Here is a 26,388-nt window from a genome sequence, read left to right on the forward strand (position 1 = left end):
AATCTGTGCTGTCTGCACTTCACTTTGACCCTGAGATTAGATCAGTTGGTTAGAGCATGGTGGTAATAATGCCAAGGTTGTGGGTTCAATCCCTGTATGGGCCATTCATTTAAGAGTTGGACTTGATGGTCCTTGTGAGTCCCTTCCAATTCAGGATATTCTGTGATTCTCTGAGATAGGACAGGACCTGAAAGTATTGATAGCCAATTTTTTTTGTTGGTTACAGGTGCCTGTCAGAGGTTATGGTTTTATGTAGTGCTTCATAGTTGATGCCACCTCATTTGTGTATGCAAATTTACCACTCAAATACCTTACCTAGACTATAAACTCCTAGACATGGGGACATATACATAAACCTATCTGCCATCTTAATGGTTTGCAAATAATACCTTTCTTCTTTCCTTTGCATCTAATGGCTCAATAGACTAACCACGCAGTTGCATAATATATGAGTTGTTGTGCTATTCTTGGAGAGTGTTTTAGTTGTTTTATTTTCAACTTCTATAGAGCTGATATGATCCCTGAATTTATTTTAAAGATGGAGTTTAATATTAAAGCTAAAGTTCCAGTCTTCCCAAGTTATTGTTTCGTCATTCTATCTCTTGGTACTTGAATTCTAGTACATCTGGATAATGGTTACCCCCCAACCATGTACTTACTCTCAGCAGTCTCTTGTTCAATGATGCTTGTAAGCATTTTTTCACTTCCTTTGGAGAAAAGGATAGATCTGTACATGCTCCCTTGCTAGATTTATGGAGGTAGTTGAGAGGGAAACTGTTGCTGGCTTTGCAGATTTTCTGTGTTGTGGTGGTATCTAGGCTTCCTTGAACTAGCAAAAGGCCATTATAGCCAGAAATATTTGGGATTCTCACATTCCATAAGAAAATCCAACTTTTAAAACTTGTTTTTTTCATCTCTTTCCAAAAATACAGCTTATGTTTCTATTTGTGTGAGTGTAGTTTGCAATTTTTACATATGTTATGTTATGCAAATATCTGGTTTTTTCCCATGAGCTGTAGGGGTGTGAGGTAGAAGTATGCATTGAGAGCTGTCTCTTCCTTTTTGATTTTTGTATCTACTTCTATCCAAATAGACTTCTTGGGAGACTGTAGGGGGAAAGAAGAAAAACCTTGGAAAGGAAGGTTTGGAAAACAAAGAGAACAGAGAGAAACGAGGGGACAGAGAAATGAGCCGCGGATGGGGAAGTTCCAACAGGCGGGGAAGAGGAGGCAGCCGTGGCCGAGAGTGTACGTACAGGGGCTCATTTTTAAACATTCAGAAACTTTTCTTGCAGCTGAAACTGGCTGAGTAAGGAGCAAATGCTTAATGGAGTAAAGTCTGTCCAAGCTATAGCTCAGCACTGAAAGGGATCATAACCTGTTTATGCAACAGGCATGCTCAATGTGTCAATGTGACTTGGTTTTGGGATGGTCTGTGTTTATTCAGAGACATTCAATTTAAATTTCTGTCCTTTTTTGATTGATCTTGTAGAAATTGCTGTTCTTTTTCTAAGTTTTATAATTGACTTTGTAAGACTGCTTGAAAAGCAAATATGTTGCTGCCCAGCTGATACACTTTTTTTTCTTTTAATGAAAAAATTATCCAGCTTTGATTTAATCTCCTTTTATGAGTGGGAGAACCTGAAGATGTTCTCATCTTTTTATAAGGGGAATGAAAAGACTGGGATCATTATTACTCTCTAGCATATGTTACTCATAAGCCAACCAAAGGTGAGTTTCTACAACACAGAAAGTTCTTTGTGGGTTGAAACATTAAAATTTTTTCTACAGCTTATACAGGTGCAATAATACATTGTACAAAAGCAAACTGATGTTTCCAAGGTAGGTAGCATCACATTAGATCACCATTGTTTGCACATTGCTTTTTTTTGATTAAGTTTTATCAACAGTATCAAAGCTACATACATTGTCTGTAAGGACCATACACAACACTGATAGATGAGCAGAGAAACTAGAATGAAAAAAAATGTGTTTAGCTTTTCACTTAAAAGCAGGAAAAATATTTACAATATTAGCCAATTCTTCTAATTAATTATTGGAATATCTTCAAGTATTGTGCCAGTGAAGACATTGTGAATCTTTGTAGAATAATGACAAAGATAGGAAAAAATAGTAATAAAACTTGCAACTATGCTTAGAAAAATTGAAATCAGATCCATCAAAATTAAACTGAGGGGCAAAATTTTTTCCAGAGCCAGATGCTACTTGTCTCTTTTTGTAAACTGGAATTAAAGATGTTTTCCAGGTAATTTCCAAATCTTGATATCTCTTCCCAGTCCAGGCATTAATGATTTTGTTGCTGCCATTAGGAAAAGTTGAGCAGTGCAAAATTTCACAAGTGTTTTAAGTGACCAGTCTTTTTTTTCCATCAAAGAGCCATCCATCTTTTGGAGTACTTCCTCAGGAGTTTTCCATTAAATAGTTAAGGTGCAGTACTTTTCTAATGCCTCATCTTCACTCTGTTGTTATCCCTCTAATTTAAATACAGAGGAGAGTTCTTTTGAGTTTCCCTGGTTGTACAGGGATGTGGTATTGGCAGACAGAAGAGTTGGTGTTCTTGGTTATTCTTTCACTGTTGCCACTCAGCCTGTTATTGAGGAAGCATAGTATGAGGCAGCCTTATTTCCTACCTCATTAAAGAGGTGAGGCCATAATTAATAGTGTAGGTTCCAAAACACTGCCTTTCTCCCCTCCAAAAACCCAACACAAATGAAGTGTGTCTACTGAGGGGCATTTCCCTCTTTTTAGATATTTTACTTCCTGTAAAGGTTAAATGCATGCAGGTACCCCCAAAATACCAGGCAGTGGAAGGATTTAGGAGAATTTATTTCCAAAGTCGAGAACACTTAACATCTCGGTACAAAACTGCACTGGACCTAAGACACACCCCTTGTTCTTCTTGGGCTTTTATTGTTCCCAGCATCCCCTGCCATGGGGTCTTCAGACATGTCTGCAAGAACTCATTTTCTCTCGTACCCAAGGAGTCAACTCCTCTGGAATATGGGAGGAGAAATCATCTAAAACTATCTCTAGGTGTCTCAGTTTAATGAGACACAAGCGTTTTGCTGAGGATGAGTTATGAGGAAGACCCAAACTCCTCCCTCTAAGCACTTGTAAATACGAAATTAAGAGGCTCCATTTGAGAAAGTGTGGAAGATGGAAAAAATAACAACCCTTTTTTAAAGGATATATATGTATTGGCAGAACAACGAAAGAACACAAATAAAACAATCAAACAATAATCCTATACCCAAAAATAATCCCCTTCAAAAACAAACAAACAAACAAAGGTAAACAGTTCAGTTGTGCCCTTTGGTGCAATTCTAACCACAGTCAGCAGGGGGAACTGTTGGATCACTGGAGATGCAGATCCTACAGTGCTCTGTGCTGGCCAGCAGGGAGCGCTGTTGGAGCCCCCGGGTGTGCTGGAGAAGCTGAAAATGGAGATCTTCCCTCCTCCTCACTGGGAAAGGGGAAAAAGGAGGGAAAGAAAAAAAAGTTCTTCCCAACAGGAACTCACTCTTTCTCCAGATGGACCATGTGGTTTCCCCTTTCCTTTGATGGGAACGGAGGAGGGTAAGAAGGTGACCTCCCTCCCGAACAGTTCCTCTCTGATGAAAATCCAAGCAGGTTCTGGACTGGGTAGAAAAAACAAGTCGCAGGCGAACCAGGGCCAGGAGAGGAAAAAAAAACCAAAACAAAACCTACCGGGCAACCAGGCTGAGAACAAAGCCACCTCCAAGCTCCTGCCACCCAGACCTTGTCCCAACTCAGGCAACAAGAAGTTCCTGCCGTTTCCCAGGAGAGGAGAAAAAAAGTAAAGACAACTCCTCACCCCTCCCCACAGACTCTTGAGGGCCATCAACTTGGGATGTGACTCTGCTAACCAGTTCTTTTGTGTTAGTCCATTGCCCAAGGCACAGCCAACTTGCCCATTCAACATCCCTTTCACACAGTGGGCAGGGGGAAGGGAAAATTGCTGCTTAGTTTCCCAGAACAAGCAAAACCATGACACTGGGAAAGATGCCTCTTTCCAGGCAGGGAAAGCTTTCTTAAGCGAAATAAACCATCTCCTCGTAATAACTCTTCCAGAAGGGTCTTCTACACTTACACTTCCTAATTGTCTAGGGCAAAGTAAACATAACTTGCTTGTAGCTGGGCTCCAAAGAAGACGGGTGACTGAGATGTATTAACCAACCTACTTTAAAATCTTGCCTTTTCTTTTGAGGTTCAGGTTAAGCAGATGGCTATACTGTCTCATGTATGAGTCTCTTAAGCTGTCCTCTCTCCACAGTTAGAGCTGAAGAGAATGGAGTGGGCAACAATCAAGGAGATAGACCTTCAGACCGTGGGAAACTTGGCCATGTGAGAGGTGAGATGGTAGCATTGGTGCAGGACTAGCACCAATGATTTCATATCCTGAAATGGAACTCTCCTATTTATTTCTTTAAACGCTTCTTTTTAAGCATTTGTTGGTTATCCTTTGATTCCATAAGCATTTCAGCCACCTTTAATTTAGATACATTCCTCTCCCTTACCCCTTTTCATGTTTTGGTCTCAGAACAACTTAAAAGAATTGACACAGATCATTTTTATGGTAATTTCCTGTGTAGCAGGCTGGTGTGCTCTGGCTATGGAGAGCTGTTTTCCCAGATCAACTCATTCCAACCTCCTGAGAGTAGGAGTGTGCTGGGCTCTGCAGGATATACCTTGACTGCAGGAGAGTATAAGATTCCATCTGTAGAACTCTCAAGAAATGATTTGATGTGTACTTGTACTGTTCCTTTGGGGTGAATCTGGTTGTCAGGCTTACCTTCTGTTTTCGGTAACCAATCAAAGTACAAGCCCCCTTAGAGGCTTTTTGGTGACAGAAGGAATTTGGTATAGAGGATTTGATGAGAAGAACTGTGGAGAAAGAATACTACAGAGTCTTAGGTACAACTCTGATCCTATCCTATAGAAGAGGTAGGAAAGGTGTTGATAATGAATTTGATGTAGAATCAAGGGATGTGTAGTTGGTTTGGATTTTCATGAGTTGGAGGCTTGTTTCTTCTTAGAGTAAGAGTAACAGGTACAGTGCAGATTGTGTGGGGAAGTGGGTATTAAATGAGTTAAATTGATAAAGCGCATAACAGAACTAATGTACTTAAGCAATGTCTGATTGGTGAAAAACTCTGCCTTCAAAGGGCTCTCTTCTTTGGAATATCCAGCAATGAAGCATTCAAAGACAGGCACATACAACTCCATTGATCCAGATCTGCATCTTGAAGGAGTGGAAAGATGCAAAGACATGTAGCTTCCAAAGGGTTACAAGAATGACTCGGTTGTGTCTGTGAATCAACAAATGCCAAATGGCATGTGCAGAGAAGTAGCCTTGTGGGGAGGTTGTGGTACAGTTCACAGCTACAATTTTTTGGTATGTTAGCACTGTTGATGGAATGTAAATATTTCAGTTATTTGTTTTATTAAATAATACTTTATACGGAAATTATAAAGGTAGGACTTCTTAAAATTGCTGGGCGAAAGTTATAGGTTAATTTCAAATGCAGTCTGTTTTTTTGCTTTTTAACCTTATGAACAATACACTGTTGCTCTCTAGATGAATATCATATGTCTTAAGCCAAAACACTGACCTATCTGACTGAAGAATCACAGAATACTCTGAGTTGGAAGGGATCCACCAAGGATCGAGTCCAACTCTTAAATGAATGGCCCATAGGGGGATCAAACCCACAACCTTGGTGTTATTAGCACCATGTGCGTAATATTACTATATCTCTCTACCAAGTATTTTAGACCATACATTAATGTGAGAAAAGTATCTTAATGAAGTGTTTTCAACTGTCTGTGATAAACTGGTTGAATTCAGTATCCCTATATTACAAGTGTGTTTATTCTGTGGCAGGAAATATCTAATTACATTTTATAATGCAAACCTGTCCAGTTTTTTGACCAGGACAGAGTTAACTTTTTGCAGTAACTGTGAGAGGGTGGAGCCTAGAGGTGTGTGGGTGTGGCTAGGAGGTTATTCTATACCACCTATACACTGGGGGGGTGGGTGCTGAAGTAAGGGACTCTAGCTTCTGGGAAGGAGGGGGCGAAAAAGGTGATGGAGGGTCCCCCCTGCCATTTTGTTCATTGCAGGTGTCACAATGTGCCAAGTCATTCAGTGAGCATTTTTTTTGCATGTAAATCACTCTCTTTTTAGACACTTTTGTTATTAATAATGTTACTGTTACTGTTGATTTTCTTATCTCATTGCTGTTTCCAGTACATTGTTTTATCTCAACCAGTAATCTCTGCCTTTTGTACCTCCCACCAGAGGGAGGAGAGCAAGTGGGGGGGAGGGGGCACTAAATTAGGGACTGCCACTCCTAAACCATGACAAAACCCTTGAAATCTGCAGGGAGTTGTATAAAGTTGTGTAATTTACTTTTCAGTATTTCAGGGATGCATGACCTTCTTTCTTTGGATATTAGTAAAAATAATAATAAAAATCTTCCTGTTATTTTATCTGGTAGCCTTTCTTTTCTGTTACATAGAATAGTCAAATGTGGAATAAAGTACTTCAGCTTCAAGTAAATAGATGGCTAGTAATCACTACAGAACCCTTTTCCCAAAATTTTTAATGAAGTGTGCAAAGTAATCTAGGGGTCAGCTAATATTTGTGGAACACACTATCTTGCTCTATTTTAAGCAAACTGCTCAGACTGTAGTTATCTTACTGACTGCTTTCTAGGGGAATATTTGCTGGGCCATTGTGTTACTGCTTCACTGTAGAACAATATAATTTTAAGAAATTATATGCACTGAAAATAGCAGAAATGGGATTGACACTGTGGTGAAAATATGATGTTGACTGAGGGGGAAAACCCCTGATAATGAGTATTTCAGTCTTGGTGCTGTAGGCAATAGCATGTTAAGGAGACTGGTTGATGGAGTCCCTTGGGAGGCAGTCCTGAAGGGCAAAGGGACCCAGGAAGGTTGGACGTTGTTCAAGAAGGAAATCCTAAAGGTGCAGGAACAGACTGTCCCCATGTGCTGAAAGACGAACCAGCAGGGAAGACCACAGGCCTGACTGAACAAAGAACTTTGGCTGGAACTCAGGAGAAAAGGGTGTATTAGCTTTGGAAGAAGGGGCAGGCAACTTGGAGGACTACAAGGATGTTGGAAGGAAATTAGAAGGGCCAAAGCCCAGCTAGAACTTAATCTGGCTACTGCCATAAAGACAATAAAAGTTTCTATAAATATATCAGCAGCAAAAGGAGGGCCAAGGAGAATATCCTTAATTGGGCATGTGGGGAAACATAGTGACAAAGGATGAGGAAAAAACTGAGGTACTTAATGCCGCCTTTGCCTCAGTCTTTATTAACAAGACCAGTTGTTCTCAGGGCACCCAGCCCCCTGAGCTGGAAGACAGGGACAGGAAGCAGAATGAAGCCCACATAATCCAAGGTCAAATGGTCAGCAACCTGCTACACCACTTAGACACACACAAGTCCATGGGGCTGGATGGGATCCACCCAAGGGTACTGAGGGAGCTGACAGAAGTGCTCACCAAGTCACTTTCAATCATTTATCAGCAGTCCTGGCTAACCACCTACAAGAAGGGTCAGATGAACTATCTGGGGAACTCCAGGCCTGTTAGCCTGACCTTGGTACTGGGGAAGGTCACTGAGCAGATCATATTGAGTGCCATCATGTGGCACGTACAGGACAACCAGGTGATCAGACCCAGCCAGCATGGGGCTATGAAAGGCCTGCTTGACCAACCTGATCTCCTATGACAGGGCGATCCACCTAGTGGATGAGAGAAAGCCTGTGGATGTTGTCTACTTAGACTAAAATAAAACCTTTAACACTGTCTCCCACAACATTCTCCTGGAGAAACGGGCTACTCATGGCTTAGATGGGTACACTGTTGGCTGGGTAGAAAACTGACTGAATGGTCAGGCCTAGAGAGTGTTGGTGAATGGAGTTAAATCCCATTGGTGGCCGGTCACTAGTGATGTTCCCCGGGGTTAAGTATAGGGGCCAGTTCTGTTTATCAGTAATCTGGTTGAGAGGATCGAGTGCACCCTCAGTAAATTTGCAGTTGACACCAAGTTGGGCTGGAGCGTTCATTGCTGGAGGGCAGGAAGGCTCTGCAGAAGGATCTGGACAGGCTGGATCAGTGGGCTGAGGACAATTGTACGAGGTTCAACAAGGCAAAGTGCTGGGTCCTGCATTTTGATCACAACAATCCCATGCAGTGCAACAGGCTGGAGGCAGAGTTGCTGGAAAGCTGCCCGGCAGAAAAGGACCTCGGGGTGCTGGTCAACAACTGGTTGGACATGAGCCAGCGTGTGTCCTGGTGGCCAAGAAGGCCAACGGCATCCTGGCTTGCATCAGAAATACTGTGACCAACAGGACCAGGGCAGTGACCATCCCCATGTACTCAGCACTGGGGTCAGTTCTGGGCCCCTCACTACAAGAAAGTAGAAGTTTTCAAAAGGCATGTGGATGTGGCACTTGGGGAAATGGTATAGTGGTGCTAGGTCAATGGTTGGACTTGATCTTGGAGGTCTTTTCCAACCTTAGTGATTCTATGATTCTAAAAATGGTTGGTAGAGTACATGCAGTATATTGTGAAACTGATTCAATGCTTTTAGCTTTATGATAACCAATAAGACAAAATGATTGTAATATATCATATATATATGATGTCAATATAATATATTGAATATAACTTCAGTGTTTGTTTTGGTAATACGGAATACCTAGAATGCAAATTTTCTATACTTAGCCTCCTTATTTCTTCGTAAGGCTTAAACCTCTGTCACCTTGACATCTGCTGGGTGGATGGCTGGCTCTGCATTTCCATAGCAGAGACCAGGACTTTTTGATTACTGTCTAGTCAGACATAAGCGCAAATCTAAGGTGTTGCCTGCCCGTCCAGTCTGCATTTCCTTTTCCTTTGAGCTGTTGTTAAGCCTCTTTCTTAGCCTTAAAGTGTCTTCATTTAATTTAAACCTGTCAATGTGAAAATCTGAATTTCAAAATAAAACAACTGTTGCAGTGAAAGGATTTAGGTCTGCAAGCTCAGCAAACTGGATTTTCTACAGAATAGATTAAGTTAATCAACTAGTCCCATCTGAGTTGTGATACTACACACCTTTCTCATGCTTCCCACATCTGTTTTGTGGGAAGAAATGTTGTGAAGGAGATTGTCGTGGTTTTGCCCTGGCTCAATTTACTTTTACACTCCCCATACAATTACTATCAGTTGAGAGAAGGTTTATGCAGACAAAAAGAGACTGAATTGAAAAAAAAAGTATGAGTATTTATTATTAACAAGCCAAAACTAAAGAATTATATCTACAACAATTCTACTTAAGTAAAAGGTATTATGTATTTACAGAAGATACTTCTCCCCCCACCTCCCTTTATATCAGTCTAAGGAGGAGAAGCAGTCCTTTTCCATTCTCGGAGTTCCAGTTCTCTTTTTCTCTTCAGTAACTTTGCAGCACTCTCATCGCAACTGGAATTCTTTTATCTCTCTCTCATTCTGTGTTGGCCTCCAGGGCTCGGTCTATCCCCCTCCTGGGCTAAAACCGAAGGTTGGGGGTTACTCAGGTCCTGAAGGGTTTCCTTCCATAGGCTTGCAAGGGGACACTTGCTTACTATGGATCTTCTTCCACAGGGTTACAGGGGATAATGGTTTAAGAGTTCACCCCTGTTTCCCTATGGAGGTCCCTCCCCATGGGAGAACAGTCCTTGATTGACTTCTCGGCATGGGTCTAGTCTGGATCCCTTACTCGGATCCCAATATCCCACCTGAGCCGTCTTCTGCTCCAGCATAGGTCCTTATCCCCCTCAGGGTCATAAATCTTCAACAGCAGCAGCATGGATCTCTCACTGAGATCCCAAGCTTATCCGAACCGTCCCGCTCCGGCATAAGCATCATCCCCTTCGAGGGTCACAAAGTCTTCAACAGGACTCTGCCTCATCCGAGCTGCTTCTGCTCCAGCATAAGGCTTTTTCTCTTTCTGTCAAAGTCACAAATCTCTGGTACATCCACAAGCTCCTCTGTGAGCCACATGGGGGGTCTCCTCACCCCAACAAACTTTTACAAGTGGCAGGGTTTTATTTTTCAGTTTTTACCCTGCTGAAGGGAGGGAGAGTGAAAGGGAGAAAAAAGCAGCTCTCCCCCCTTCGAACTTTTCTTCTCTCTCCTGAGACTGCCAGCTTTGACCTTGGAAGTCCTGTTATCTCATGGCTGGAATTCTTCTGTAGTAGTTTCTCGTCTAAACAGTTCATCTTTTAAACTTTTTTTTTCTTCACTCTTTTACAGAAGAGAAGGGAGGCTTCAGTACTACACCTGCCCCCCCCGGCCCAAGCCGGGGAGGAGGGGGCCTTGGCCCTCCTCAGGCCCACTACTCTTCTACATGGCTGCTGCTCCTAATTTCAACTGCGCAACCAACCTTCTCTTCCGTTTTCTTAAAGATGTAATTAGCAAAGGCGTCACTGAACTTTTTGATTGTTTTTTTTGTCCAGAAATCACTTGGACAAAACCATCCTCAGCCCCAGGGATGGGTTGGTGGGCAAAACCCCTAACAATACACAGTTGATCAGAGTTACAGTGTTAAAGGAAACAAAACCATATTTTAGTAGTTAATTGTTTAAAATTATGTTCGATAGGGGTAATAGCTGCAGGAATTATGATTGGAATCAACTGTAAACATAGTTGCCCAGTCCTGGGTTCCTGGAACAGAAATGAATAAGCAATTCTGCCTTGATATCTTAGGCAGCTGTTTGTAGATCCAAGTGTAAAAGAATGTGAAGAAATGTTAAGAGGTTTTATATGAGACAGGACAGTAATTTTGTTATTTGCTTCGTCTTCTCTCCAGATTGTGAAAAGAGAGTAAAGAGGGGGAAATGGGCTGGTGTCAGACTTTATTCTTCTGTGTTCTTGTTGTTTTGTGTTGCTAGATGGGAATCCTTCCTCTACAGGTTTCCATGGTTGTCATTCTGTATAAAATATGGGTAAACTCTTTCATCAAAATGTGGATAAAGCTATCCTGCTAATTTGATGTTTCTAAGAAGTCCTTGAAAATGTAGGTAGTAAATATTTGTTTTGGGTATTTGTGGCAAGGTTTTGGTAGCGGGGTGGGAGGTCTAGAGGGGTGGCTTCTCTGAGAAACTACCCCATGTCCAACAGAGCCAATGCCAGCTGGCTCCAAGACAGACCTGCCAGTGACCAAGGCTGAGACAATCGGCAACAGTAGTAATGCTTCTGTGAACATATTTAAGAACAGGAAAAAAAAAATTGCACAGAAGCAATTGCATCCAGAGAAGAGAGAAGAATATGTGAAAGAAACAGCTCTGCGCACACCAAGGTCAGTGGTGAAGGGTGGGGAGGAGGTGCTCCAGGAGCCAGAGCTGAGATTCCCCTACAACCTATGGTGCAGCCCATGGTGGGGCAGCTGTGCCCCTGCAGCCCGTGTAGGTCCATGAGGGAGCAGAGACCCCCCTGCAGCCTGTAGAAGAGCCTCACACTGGAGCAGGGGGATGCCTGAAAGAGGCTGTGACCCCATGGGATGTCTGCACTGGAGTAGGCTCCTGGCTGGACCTGTGGCCCCGTGGACAGAGGAGCCCATGCTGGAGCAGGTTTGCTGGCAGGACTTGTGACCCCACGGGGGACCCAGGCTGGAGCAACCTGTTCCTGAAGGGCTGACCTCGTGGAAGGGAGCCACACTGGAACAGTTTGTGAAGAAATGTAGCCTGTGGGAAGGACTTGCATTGGAAAAGTTTGTGAAGGAGTCTCCTATGGGAGGGACCGTATACAGGAGAAGGGAAAGGACTCCTCTCCCTGAAGAGGAAACAGTGACAGAAACAACATGCCATGAACTGTCCGTAACCTCCATTCCTTGTCTCACTGCACCGTTGGAGGGGAGGGGATAGAGAATCATGAATAAAGTTAAGCCTGGAAAGGAGAGGGGAGTTGGGGGGAAGGTGTTTTTAAGATTTGTTTTACTTCTCATTATCCTACTCTGATTTTGATTAGTAATAAATTTAATTAATTGCCCCAAGTCAGGTTTGTTGAACCTGTGACGATAATTGGTGAGTGATCTCTCCCTTGATCATTTGTGGAGGGGAGTGATAGAGCAGCTTTACCGGGCACCTGGCATCCAATCAAGGTCAAACCACCAAAATATTTTAGAGGTCCAGAAATGTCTTTGAAAAACATGGACAGCGAACTAGGGAAAGGAGAAGAATGAGTGGTGAGGGGAGGAAAAGGAAAGTCATTAAAATAGGAACTTTCTAAACTGGATTTACTATGTCTTGGAACTACTGTTTATTTCGTTTAGATGGTCCCCTGAAAATAAGGGGTAATTTTGATCCAAATTTGAAGCCTATCATGGGTAATTCTGATGTTTGGACAACCAGTGTATCAGTGACTTAGGATTATAACTTTTGTACTCTGGTAAACTTGTAGTTGTTCAGTGACTTTTTATAACCACATAATTTTGTCATTAAAATAAACATCATTTTCTTCTCAGTCAGCAGCTCTTAACCTCTTCCTGTTCTTGTAATACCAAATAATATACATAGTCTTCCTCAAAAAAACCTAACAAACAAAACCTCAGATATTGAGGTTATAAAAAAGAAGAAAATTCCACCAGAACTATGTAGAAATATGCCACATGTAAGAAATAGTTTATAACAGTTTACATAGACGTGCTTTATGCATGGTTAAGTAAAAAAAAATTTTCATTCCTTCTTAGCACTATGCAACATACCATTCACTATATTAAGAAACTTGTTGTGAGGAAAGATTACATGCAGGCACCCCAGATACCAGGCAGCGGTGGATTTAGGAAAATTTATTTCTGAAAACTGAGAACAGTGACATGATGGTGCAAGCACTGGGCATCCAAAACGCACATGCTGTTCTCCTCAGGGCCTTTTATTATTCACCTGGGCCTCCCACTGCAGGGGCCTTCAAGCATGTCTGCAAGAAACTTATCTCCTCTTGTACCAGGGAGTCAGCCTCTCTGAAAAGCAGAAGAAAACACATAAGACTATCCCTGGGAAGATGCCTCTTTCCCAGGCAGCAAAGCTTCCTTGAGTGACATAAACCCTTGTCTCCTCTAGTAAATCTTCCTGAAAGATTCTTCTATACTTACACTTATAAACTGAGATCAGTAACCAAAATTGGAGGTAACAAATATTTGTTGTTGTTAAAATAGAAATTAATATTCTTATGGGTGATAACAAGGAAGTTTGACTAATTTGAATTGGATAATTTTCATGTCAGTAGTTATGCTTAAGGGGGAATCAGAAGGAATGTGTGGTCACAGATTATTGTAAGCACAGGAGGGTAGGGGTGGACTGAGTCAGAGAAGGAAGTAAATAGAATATTTAAACTTTCTCCTTAGATAAGAAGTGAAAGGGTATTTCTTGAGAGACCAAAGTATGCAGGAAGACTGGGATTCTAAAGAATCTTAGACAAGAGTAAAAAATTGGACAAAATTTTGAATAGTGTCTAATGATTTAGCAATAGCAGTCTAGTGGGATGATTCTTTAGGTGAGTCCTTTTCTTGGCATTTGGAGCTACTTCACTAGATACAGAAAAGATAGCCAAGAATTGTATGTCCTGCTGAATCACAGTCTTAGATGAACTGTGGTTTACTGTGGCTGTCTAAAAAACAAAACTAACACGATCCCAGTATGGGGTAAAACTGGAATGCTTTATTGGACAGAAAACACATTTTTAAGGGCCTCGGGGGCTGGACATGTTAATGGAAGGATGGGTTATGATAATTAAGAAGTTACACAAGTTTTTACTAGTTTCCAAATAGGTTAATTTTTCTTCAAGCAGGATCAAAGGAATTAAGGGGTTTTAGACATAAATAACATAATCTCAAGAAGTCCTTTCTTGATTCTACTGGAACCAGCTTAATCTATAAGGTTGTACTTTGACAGATCTCGTAACAGGGGTCCAGCTTCTTAGATCACGGGATGTTTGTCAGCCTCTGTTTTCCAAGGTTTGCCACTCAAACCCTGCAAGTTTGTTTCTGCTGACAACTTGGTTTGGACCTCTACAGCTTACTTGCATGTGTTAGGGAAATTTGGGAAGTAAAGGGTATTTAACTACAGTACTTTTTTTTCATCAACCATAATATTTTCTAATGTGACAGACTAGCAATTGGTGTCTCCTCTGCTGTTGCTGTTATATGGTGTTTTCTCTCCTAGGGTTTGGACGTGGCAGAGGGAGAGGAGCAGGGAGGTTTTCAGCCCAAGGCATGGGGTAAGAAACATGCAGAGCACAGATTTTGGCAAGGATCAAACTCACTGGCAATATTAATTGACAATATTGACACTATATGTCTTAATATTGCTGTATGATTAACCTATATAGATGCAAAAATTAAAAAAAAATTCTTAGATTACTAATGGATTTTTTTGTCTTAATACAGTATTTCTAACTAGACACACCTATACAAACCTAATGTAAATTCATGTTAATATCTCAGACTTGGAGAACCCATTTTTACCTATCAGTAGCAACCATCAGTAGTGCCTTGGAGGCTGAAAGCTCTGTGTGGTGCATATAGTTCTAAGTCACTAAAAAAAAGATTTGTTTCAGTGCAATGTAGAACTTTCAAGTTCTATATAAAACCAGGAAGACTAGTGATTCTAAACTTTCTCCTGTTTTTGAGGTTTCGTGCTTTAACTGTTTGGACATACATCGACCCTAAAACAAAATCAAAAGAAGTTACTCAGCAACCTCAAAGTTTGTTCCAAGTTTTGTTGGAATAACTTGCTTCATGAAGTGTAACCTTGACTACTTTTACTTGGTGTTTGACTTTAATGACATTTCATGTAACATCAGTGATGTCATGATGAACAGAAGACTCATTCTACTTTTCTAATAATTCTTCTTCATACTTGTAGATGATAAACTGAAAAGAGGTTTTTCTTCAATAATTCTGTTTCACCTTTTAGCTGCATCTGTGTGTTTTGGCATTGGTGTGAGGAGTGCATTCTGAAATAGTCTTACTGATTTTCCGACTCCTGTCCTGCACAGGTCTGGTGCTCTGAAATGACATGATACTGGTTTCTCATCAGTAAGCCACCTGCTGAGAAACTGTCAGCTGAGAGAGGCTTATCATTGTGCATATAAACTAATCCTTTATAAGACTGGAGGAGTAGGTATGCTGTTCACTGCTTTTTCAGGAATTGTTGGTTTGGTTCAGTTTCTCTACAGTAACTTTTTTTCAGTCTCTTCATTTTTTTTTCCTTTCATCCCTCTTTTATCTGCTCATAGAGGAAAAATTTCTTTTGAAACCAAAACTATAAAGATTACGTGGAAATCAAGAAGTTTAATCAAATGCAACTTCAGATAAAAATGATGACACTTGTGTTCATTGAATGACCCATGTGTTCTCTTCCATTTTTAAACTTTTAAAACTCTAGGACATTTAACCCTGCAGACTATATGGACTCTTCTGCCACTGATGGCTTTGGGACAAAATCAGATATTTGGGAGACTGGTCAGAATGATGCAGATGATGGAACTGGTAAGATGCTTCAAGAAGTGGAAGGATTGAAATGAAGACCTGTAGTAAAATTGCAGTTAAAATAACCATTCTGTTAGTGTTCAGTTAACTTCTGAAAATGTGAATGCATTTCACGTGACACAGATATTAGATCATTTTTATAGCTTAATTGCTACTAATGTGCAGAGCACATGCTGTAACCTGTGTGACTCTTATTAAAATGAAGGGATGGCAATTTTCAACTTTTTTGTTATAGTACCAACAAACCCTTGAGAGACAAAGGCATTTGAAGAGTTGTTGGATGAGCCTTGTATGTGAAGAACTGTGTTAAAGGAGAAGCCACTGCCAGAGTATTCTCACACCATTTAAGGAATCACACACACACACCACCTGAGAATTTAACTGCTTAGACCAGAGTCCCTTTGCAGTGGGTGGCTCCAGTGAGCTGATGAGTTCCCCTTTTGACTCCTTGCTCACACACACACTTGCTCTTAGGCACACTTCCTCCTCCTTCAGACTTGACCCTAGGTTTCCCACAGAAGAGTCTCAGATGTCTGATTTTATAAAAATAAATAATTTAGGAGTGGTACAGCAGCAGGTCAACTTGACCTGGGTGCTTCTGGAGAGGGACCCCAAACAAAGAAATCCCTGGGCTTTTTATGCCCTCACAATCTATGCAGCCATTCTTCACACACCTTGCATGCACCTCTTGGTCCAATGGTGATTTTTGGTCTGGGATCTTCTAACCTCTTACTGGATTCTTTCTCTGTGTCCATGCAGACAGACCATTAACTGTTCTTATCTTGTCAAGTTGCAGCTTCTGCTGATGACTGTAACCTCCTTATCTTCTGGTTTATACTTCTTGTGCACTAGCTCAGTCGACAGAGCATGGGAAACTGAAAAGTTTTGGATTTAGAGTAAGCATTATGTAGCAATAACTAAAACATCACTGTGTTATCAACACTATTCTTGTACTAAAACCAAAACACGGCACTGTAACAGCTACTAAGAAGAAAATTAACTATTCCATTTGAAATCATATCTAGGTGAAAGTGAATTTTTTTGCATGTCACATTAACATATATTCTATTTACTTGAAATCCAGTGTCCAATCATACACAATAACTAGAATTAAATGTTAAACAACAGTAGCATTGGGACAATGAACTTTCATCTTGCTGAGGATCTTAAACTCTATCAAAGTTAGATTTTGAGGTGTATCTGATTTGCAAAAAAAAAAAAATAGCTTTCATTGGGTTTTCCAAGGGTTTGGTCAACCATTAGATAAAAATCTATGTCAAGTAACTCCCCTTTAGTCTTGTTAACTTTATACCACAATGGGTCATCCATTGATTTTATACTTAGCCATGTAGTTGTGGTCCTCTGGGTTAACAGCACCAAGAGTAATGGGATGTCTCACTTCATCTCTTTGGTGTATAGATTCTTTACAAAGTAGTATTTGTTAGCTGGTTGGTTATTCATAACTTGTTTGACATGAGAATGGTATATCCAGTTTTCCTTTCCTGAAATTTTAACAGCAAAATTAGAACACAATAAGGCAGTATATGGCCTCTCCCATTTGGATACTAATTTGGATTTTTGTGAAAATACCTTAATTAACATTTCCATCTCCGGGTTATATATATGGTACCTGCATTTCAGGTGGTGTGGACTGACACGATTCCTTTTTTTCTTCAACCCCCTTTTCCATATATGTTAGACACTCTGCCTAGTACTTCAGAACTTTTGACAAAATGAAAATGTCACTGACCAGTTGGAGTGCATCGAGCTCCGCCTAGGAATGGATGAAGAGATGATGGAGAGTTTATGGGTCAGGATTAAAGGGAGAGGATGGACAGGTGCCATTATAGTGGGGGTCTGCTACAGGCTGCCCAACCAAGAAGACCAAGCCGATGAGGCCCTTTACAGACAGATAGGAGCAGCCTCACATTCACAAGCTCTGGTCCTCATGAAGGGAGGATGACTTCAACCACCCCAATATCTGCTGGAGGGGGACACCACAGAAGGGCATAAGCAATACAGGAATTTACTGGAATGCACTGATGACAACTTCCTTCTCCAAGTGATAGAGGAGCCAATGAGGAGAGGTGCTATGCTGGACCTTGTTCTCACCAACAAGGAGGGGTTGGTGGGGAATGTGAAATTCAAGAGCAGCCTGGGCTGCAGTGACCATGGAATGGTGGAGTTCAAGATCCTTAGGGCAGTGAGGTGGGTGCACAGCAAGTTCACTACCCTGGACTTCAGGAGATCAGACTTTGGCCTCTTCAGGGATCTACTTGGTAGTGTCATAGGATAAAGCCCTGGAAGGAAGAGGGGCCTAAGAGAGCTGTTTGATGTTCAAGGATTGTCTCTTCCAAGTTCAGGAGCAATGCATCCCTACAGAGAGGAAGTCCGGCAAAAATACCAGGAGGCCTGCGTGGATGAACAAGGAGTTCCTGGACAAACATAAACACCAAAGAGAAGGCTACAGAGAATGGAAGTAGAGACAGGTAGCTTGGGAGGAATATAGAGAGATTGTCCAAGCAGCCAAGGATCAGGTTAGGAAAGCTAAAGTTTTGATACAACTAAACCTGCCAGGGATGTCAAGGGGAACAAGAAAAGCTTCTATAGGTAAGTTGGGGATAAAAGGAATGCTAGGGAAAATGTGGTCCCTCTCTAGAAGGAAAGGGGAAACCTGGTTATCCGGTACATGGAGAAGGCTCAACGACTTTTTTGCTTCAGTCTTCACCAGCAAGTGTTCCAGCCACACCGACCAAGTTGCAGAAGGCAAAGGTAGGGACTGGAAAAATGAGGAACTGCCTGCTCGAGAAGATCAGGTTGGAGACCATTTAAGGAACCTGTAGGTGCACAAGTTTATGTGCACTGGAAAAGGGGAAATATAACTCCCATTTTTAAAAGGGGAAATAAGGAAGATCCGGGAACCTACAGACCGGTCAGTCTCACCTCTGTTCCTGGCAAGACCATGGAGCAGATCCTCCTGGAAACTATGCTAAGGCACAAGGAAAATAAAGAGGTGATGGGTGACAGCCAACATGGTTTCGCTAAGGGCAAATCATGCCTGACAAATTTGGTTGACAGGATTTACAGATGTGGTGGATGAGGAAAGAGCGACTGACGTCACACACCTGGACTCGTGCAAAGCATTTGACAGTCCGACATGACATCCTTGTCTCTAAACTGGAGAGACAAGGATTTGATAGGTGCACCACTCAGTGGATAAGGAATTGGCTGGATGGTCACACTCAGAGTTGCAGTCAAGGGCTCAGTGTCCAAGTGGAGACCAGTGACGGGTGGTGTTCCTCAGGGGTCAGTATTGGGACTGGTGCTGTTTAACATCTTTGTCGATGACATGGACAGTGGGATTGAGTGCACCCTCAGCAGGTTTCCTGATGAGACCAAGCTATGTGCTGCAGCTGACACACTGGGGGGAAGATATGCCATCCAGAGGGACCTTGACAGGTGGGCCTGTGCAAACCTCATGAAGTTCAACAGGGCCAAGTGCAAAGTCCTGCACCTGGGTCATGGCAATCCCAAGCACAAGTACAGGTTGAGTGGAGAATGAATTGAGAGAAGCCCTGGGGAGAAAGACCTGGGGGTGATGGTTGATGAAAAAATGAATATAAGCCAGCAATGTACAATTGCAGCCTAGAAAGCCAAGTGTATTCCGGGCCGCATCAAAAGCAGTGTGGCCAACAGGTTGAGGGAGGTGATTCTGCCTCTCTACTCTGCTCTCCTGAGACCCTACCTGGAGTACTCTGTCCAGCTCTGGGGCTGCCAACATAAGAAAGTTGTGGACCTGATGGAGCGTGTCCAGAGTAGGGACAAGAAGATGATCAGAGGGCTGGAGCATCTCTCCTGTGAAGACAGGCTAAGAGAATTGGGATTGTTCATCCTGGAGAAGAGAAAGCTCCAGAGAGACCTTGTAGCAGCCTTCCAGTACCTGAAGGGGGCCTACAAGAGAGCTGGAGAGGGACTTTTTACAAGGACATGTAGAGATAGGACAAAGGGGAATGGCTTTAAACTGGAGAGTAGGTTTAGGTTAGCTATTAGGAAGAAACTCTTCCCTGTGAGGGTGGTAAGGCACTGGCACTGGTTGCCCAGAGAATCTGTGGAGGCCAGGCTGGATGGGGCTTTGAGCAACCTGGTCTAGTGGAAGGTGTCTCTGTCCACACCAGGGGGCTTGGAACAATATGATCTTTAAGGTCCCTTCCAAACCAAACCATTCTATGATTTTACAACAAGTCTGGCAACTACTGGTGATTCTTTTTGAAGTAGCATAATTTCTTTGTGCTGATTATCTATCACCTCTGCTCCCACATGAATCTTGTTGAAAAACTGTCTAGCCACAGTACTTATGTATTTCTTTAATAGTATTGGTTTCACTGTAGTTGTCTATATTAATTAATTTTTTTTTGCTTCCCATTCTTTCCACCATTCTTTTTTATATGATGAACAGTCATTCTCATACGTTTTGTGGTCTGTTAAATTTGGCTGTTTTCTTTCGTCTTTTGGGCTGCAGCTTTCATGACTGTATTGACTAAGTTATTCCCTCTGCTAATTTCTGTAGTGCCCTTGGTATGGGCTGGGCAGTATGTGACAGCAATTTCTATAGGTAGCTGTATTGATTCTGGCAAGTTATATGTTTCTTCTCCATTGGACACTTTCTTTCCTCATCATGTGATAAATCCTCATTCTTTCCATAACATTCCTGTTGTGTTACATACCCTGAAGGCATACTGAGAATCTTTATAAATATTGAGTCATTTACCTTTTCTCAGATGTCCTATGTGTTTTAAAGCTAACAGTTCTGCTCCTTGTGCACTCATCATTTTTGGTAAAGGTTCAGCTTCCATTACTTGCCCATGGCTGATCACAGCATATCCAGTCTGTTGTTGCCCATGCAGGTAGTAAAATGAACCATCTACCAATAGAATTAGGTCTGGATTCTGCAAAGGCACATCAGTTAAATCTGCTTATGGTTTACTTGATATGTTCATCACCTACTCACACATAATGTTGTTCCCCATCATCAGGCAAAGGCATTAGGGATGCTGAATTCAAGGTATTGCATATTTTCAAAGTTACATTATCTGTCATTAAAAGAATCAGTTTGCATCTGTGTGCCTGTTGCGGTAATAATGCTTGGGTTGCATACTGTTCCAAAAGTATTTCCACTTTGTGACCTAAACTGTTATAGGGTATCCCAGAATGAAGGGATTGACCCCATACAATAAGTTCTGTCCTCATTTCTTGTTGCTTCTGTCAGAGGCTTCATTAATTCCCATAACTCAAGAGTTCATTGTCAACAAAATCCCACAGTTCCAAGAAACCCTCGCAACAGTTTCTTTGTAATCAGACATGGAAGCTTTATTTATAGCTTCTATTCTTTCTGGGTCTATTACTTGCTGCCCTTCCCTTAGGATAAACCCTTAATATTTAACTTCCTCCTGACACAGTTGGAGTTTGGATGGAGATGTGGGATAACCTTTCTCTGCTAAGGCAGTATGTAGATGTGTAGTATCTGTTATACAGGCATCTTTATCTGTACTTTCTTTTAGCAAATCATTGCATATTGTACAAGAACTGATTTACCTAGTAGTTTTATGTCTTAAATAATTTCTCAGTATTTGTGAAAAAATTGTAGGATACCATGGGGAGACTCATCCAGGTTAATTGTCCATTCCATGTAAAGGCAAACTTAAGTTGTCCCCATCTAGAGGGATGCTAAAGAAAGTGGTAGTTAGATCAATCACAGTAAAATATCTTTCCCAATGTGGTATTTGTAAAAGTATGGTAGAGGAATCAGGCACTACTGGATGAGGAGCCACAGTGTGCTGATTAATTAGATCTTTTACAAAATGGTATTCAAGGCCCCTATCATCATCTAATCTATTGGGTTTTTTTAAAGGAAGTTTAGGAGTATTATTTAGCGACACACACTCTTTCAAAATTCCTTGAGCTTAGTACTGGTCTATTTGCTTTTGAATTCTCTCCTCTGCTTCTTGTGGATTAGTATACTGCTTTACAGCTGGGGGAGGGTTTCCTCCATTTGTTTTTGTTTACGGGTTGAGCTGAAACTAGTCAACCTACATCTGTGCTAATTTTACTCCACAGTTTTGTTGGTACTTATTTCAGTATTTCCAGTATTTTTAGCTCACTGTGGGCTTTCAGTGGCCACAGTCATCATTCCTATGATTATTAAATCTATTCCTTCAGGTCACAAATGTAATTCTATATCAAGAGCCTGTGAGAGATCTCTCCCTAACAGGCATGCTGGGGAGTCCTCTGCTAATACAAGTTACCCCCATACACTTTTGTTTCTTATGGTTACTAATAGGGGTTTACTTGAATTCTACTCTTTGTCCTGTGACTCCATGTATTAAAATTATGTCTGTGGTCCTAGACCCTCTTGGGGTTGAATTCACAAGGGATAATGTGGCTCCTGTATCTACCAAGAATTCAACTTCACACCCTTCAACTTTACCTATAGTATGTCCCTGTTGGTCCAAATGAATTGCCCACATATGAAATTTTTTTAATCTTTACGCACACACACCTCCCCCCCCAATCTGCAGAGTCCCTTTTCTATAGTCATTGTGATTGTGGGCAATTTTCCCCGGTGACAATTTCTACCTTTTGTCATTTCCCATGGCTGAAGTGGACATTCCCACTGTGTGTGTCCTAAATTCCCACAATAACAATGCTCCCTTCCAGCATTCCTTCCTGTTCCTCTTTCCTTTTTTCCTGGTCTTGGTTCAGATCTTGTATCTGGTCTTCTCACTCCCCAGCCTGTCCTTCACTTGCAAATTCCTTGTTAAAGACGCAGCTAGTAAATTTTTTTTCTGTTGATTTGTTTTTCTCCGTTAATCTGCTCAACTTTTTGCCTTTCCTTGTGCCCATCATATGCAAACACAGCAATACTCAAAATCTTTTGCATATTCTCTCCCTACCACCCAGGCATGTGTTCATTAAAGTATTTCTGTATATTGGGGGCTACCTGATTCACAAAGACACTAATCATGAGCACATCATAAAAATTCTGCAACATCAGTCCTCTGTGTTTTAGCAGAGCTTATTTGGAGCCATCTACAGAAACCACTTGGATGCTTGTTGGGTCTCTGCCTGTGTTCCTGCTCTAATAGCTTCTACTAAATTCCATAGCCCTGTTTGAGAAATGGTTTGATCCCCTGCATTGTTATAGTCCCAGTTTGGATCATTTGCTGGCCAGGGGTGTCTGTTACCTCTTGCCTGTTGAGTCAATTCAGAATCCTTATTATTTATCTCTCTCATCAGGTTGGAATAATTCCCTCAGCAACACCTGGGTATCTCATCTCCCTAACTCAGATTGTGTACAGTGCATATATTGGAAAAGAGTTGAGTGCATTTGTCAGCATCCTTCCTCAGTCTTGGCATTTTATGTTCCCCATAGAGCCAAGTCACCAGGATTCCAAGGTGGTTTTGTAAATATTTGTAATACAGATGGGCTCCAGCCGCAGCCCTCTGTTGCATGGCAACAGGATTAGGTAAGACGTTAGGAAGCATAGGATAGAGTCCGTCAGCCAGTAGAACAGAATTAGAAGACAGACAGGAAGCAATAGGTGGCACAGGTGTGATTGGGCCATTATCTAAGGCTTGTCCAGGCCAGTAGGCTTACCTACTGCAAGCCTTACCTTTGATGATGCCTCTTTCATCCCACACCTGACTTGGGTGTTTTCTCTCCCACACCTAACCATCCCAAATGTACCAGTAATCCATTTGTCCTGGGAACCTATCCTCTAGTTGATGTTGCAGAAAGGTAAGTCTGTGCTGGTCAAAGGTCCCTTGCAGTGGCAACCGTTCTTCCGGGGTTCCACATCTACTTTTAAATGGCCAGTCTTCTCGACATAAAATATCTGTGTCCTTCTTTTTGATAAATTTGCTGCACCAAAAATTCTTTTCCAGTTTTGTAGTACCTTGGCCAAGGGCACCCTCTTTCCTGTGCCGGGTATATTTCCTATCACTTATTTATCCTTGTGCACTTTGATCAGGCCAAGCACCAACCCTGTCTCCTTGTGTGGTTTACACTGATCAGGCCAACCCCCCCCTCTGTTTCCACTAAGTCTACTCATGGAATTTTGACACACACTCACTCTTGGGCTCACTTCCTTCTTTTTCAGGCTCAACTCTAGGTTTCCCACAGCAGAGTCTCAAGTGTTGGATTTTTTAAAAATAAGTAGTTTAATAGAGTGGTACAGCAGCAGGTCAGCTTGAGCTTGGGTGCCTCCAGAGAGGGACCCAGAACAAAGAAATCCCCTCAAAACACAGTAGTGTACCAGCTACTAGGAAAATTACTAAGATAAATGAACTCTATTCCAGCTGAAAGCATATCTAGGTGAAAGTATAACTTGCAGCCTAAGGTTTCAGCACATCCAGCTACTCATGCTAAGCAAGTAAAGCTAAGCAAACAGCATACTAAATCACACAATTCTATGACTCTTAAATGATTAATTCTTATTTAAAACTTATTAAGCTAAACAACTTGTATCTCTCACAAGTCCTACTAAAAGTGATTGGTTTATAGGCATTGAGCAGTAGGGTGTGAATATTAAAGTAGAAAAAGAAAAAAAAATCTACAAATATGAATCCACTCAGTGACACTGGGATGGCTTTGGCAGCCCCACCTGTATAATGTAAGAATGTGAGTCTCTAAGATGGAGAATTCCAAGATCTGCCACTTTTGAAGAGAAGAATTAATTAAAGTATGAGTAGGCAATTGAATGAAAGCCGAAAGAGCAGTTGTCCTGTCTGAACATAGAGCCAGCTGTGTGTTTCTGTATGAAGTTTTAAGTGGGAAGTGCACAGTCCTGGTCAAAGGCAAGAGACAGATGTAGTTTGGAAAGGAACCTTTTAACTGATCTCGTGGTGATTCAGAAATTGTGACCTGCTTGTCTGTGATGGGAAAAACAGGATACCTTTCTGCTTCCCGTATTCTGTGACAGGAGATAAAGACAAAGGAAACCCTGTGTCAGGATGGAGAAATTCATGTATGGTATTGTCTGCACCATGGAGTGATAGAATTTTTTTTAACGCATCAAAGGGTAACTTTTCTGATGTCTTCATCACTGAAGCCTACTCAGATGATTTTTCATCAACCCCTGTGTCAATTGTGGAAGGAGAAGATAGTGATACTGGAGGCCAGAGCATGGTTCATTGGGCTCTGCTTTGAGCCTTTTGAGATGCAGCTTTCTAAACTTCATACAAACCAGTTTCCATTTAACCAGAGAAGACAATAACAGGCTCAGAGTTTAGGAGGGCCTATGAGTCTTGTCACTCTGAGTGCCTTCTAGTCCAGTATGAGAGAGTGGACTTGAGTATATTAATGGCTACTGAAAGGGAGCGCTCTGGCCAAATTATGGTATCTTTCCAAGAAATTACTTTTAAAATTACTTGGTACTATGGTACAAACAGAAACACATCTTTTACTTTCACTCATGTTGATTTTTCAAATAAGTTTATCAGATAATAAAAGCACCTAATGACTTGAAAATTCCCCTTAGGAATACTGATACTGTTGTTTGCTATATGGTAGCAGAGAGCAAAGTATGTTGTCACAAGTATTGCAGAAGCAATAAGGTTAGCTAAAGAAAGAAGATAGAGAAGAAAGGCATGAGGAGACTGGACCAGAGGTAGAAAATTCACTGATTAGTTATTAATGAATGCAACTGTAAGGCTTATGCATGACTGACTTGTGTTTCACTTCCTAAGTGAGCTCAAATGTTTCGTGACCCTCTCTGTTAACTCAGGGTAGCCTTCATGTGCCTCCCGTATGGCAACCTCTGTTCCTTCTTGTAGACATCTCCTCAGTCTTCAGTAATGGAAGAATTCTGCCTAAGAATGAGTATTTTTGGTGTTGGTAAACAGATCCCTGTAAGCGTATGAATGTGTCTACATGAGGGGTGTGCTACTGAGCAAACAGATTGGTGGAAATTCAAAGTGTACTAGTTGACATGTGGAACTTCTGTTTGGATGCCAATTGCATTGTTGCTGTTAGGCTGTGCACGTCACTGAGAACCGCACTGAACTTCAGTAACACAACTCAAGGCATGCATGGAAAGTTGGGGAGCATGGGGTGTAGATGTGAGAAGGCATTTGGGAATTTTCCCTGTCCTTGTCAGATTAATGAATGATTGAATGTCAGTGTGGAGAGTTCCTGCAAAATCTTCGGGGGTCTTGGGTGGTTTTGATTCCCCCTACAGTCCATGCCTACTTCTTAATCTCATTCCTGTGCTTGTGCTGTACTGTGTTGTGCTTATCTTCAGGAACTAGAACAAGGACATTTGTCTCAAAAAAGTGGTGCCCTACCTTCTCCAGCCACATCTTGTTCTTTCTCAGTGTGTTATTACCAACAGTCCTTGACTGGTCTTCCCAACAATCCTTGGTTGGCTCCACAGCCATTCAGCTATCGGTGTTTGAGACATACACGTTAGCCCCTTATCTTCTGGGCTTCTACATCTCCATGTATATGACTATAGGGAGTGTATTTTGTTTTAGTGTTTCTTCTTTAAACAAGTGGTAGGAATGTCAGAAATAAGTCCCTGAGCCAAAAAGACTTCTTGAAAAAAAAAAGGCTTTAAAATTGAATCATTTAGTTTTGTACAAGTGGGAGACACTTTCAACCTTGTCATGGAAAGAATCTTGAAGGTTACTAGAGGATGTTGCAGCTGAGGTAGTAGTTTTAAAATAGAAGAGAGTGCTGAGAAGGAAGATGGAAACAGAGGTAGGGGAGGAAGGAGTGACAGACAAGATGTGGGGCTGGAAGCAGG

The 26,388-nt window shown here is 41.6% G+C and overlaps 1 protein-coding gene across 4 annotated transcripts in view; it reads left to right on the forward strand.

The window, feature by feature from the left end:
• The window catches only part of LOC126652448 (ubiquitin-associated protein 2-like), a 59,558-nt gene extending 40,850 nt beyond the window's left edge, over positions 1-18,708 (forward strand). The window contains exons 5-8 of one of the 4 annotated variants that reach the window (XM_050339206.1): positions 1,094-1,247; positions 4,315-4,392; positions 14,259-14,313; positions 15,483-18,707. In XM_050339206.1, coding sequence (XP_050195163.1) covers positions 1,094-1,247; positions 4,315-4,392; positions 14,259-14,313; positions 15,483-15,621 — 426 coding nt within the window. In that variant the 3' untranslated portion in view covers positions 15,622-18,707. Of the gene's footprint in view, positions 1-1,093; positions 1,248-4,314; positions 4,393-5,206; positions 6,004-14,258; positions 14,314-15,482 lie in introns of those variants that run through there. The other 3 variants (XM_050339204.1, XM_050339203.1, XM_050339207.1) reach the window with 3 other exon arrangements.
• Positions 18,709-26,388: the final 7,680 nt, after the last annotated feature.

This window comes from Myiozetetes cayanensis, unplaced genomic scaffold (genome assembly GCF_022539395.1).
Source record: "Myiozetetes cayanensis isolate MyiCay16 unplaced genomic scaffold, myiCay2020 scf87, whole genome shotgun sequence".
Taxonomy (NCBI): domain Eukaryota; kingdom Metazoa; phylum Chordata; class Aves; order Passeriformes; family Tyrannidae; genus Myiozetetes; species Myiozetetes cayanensis.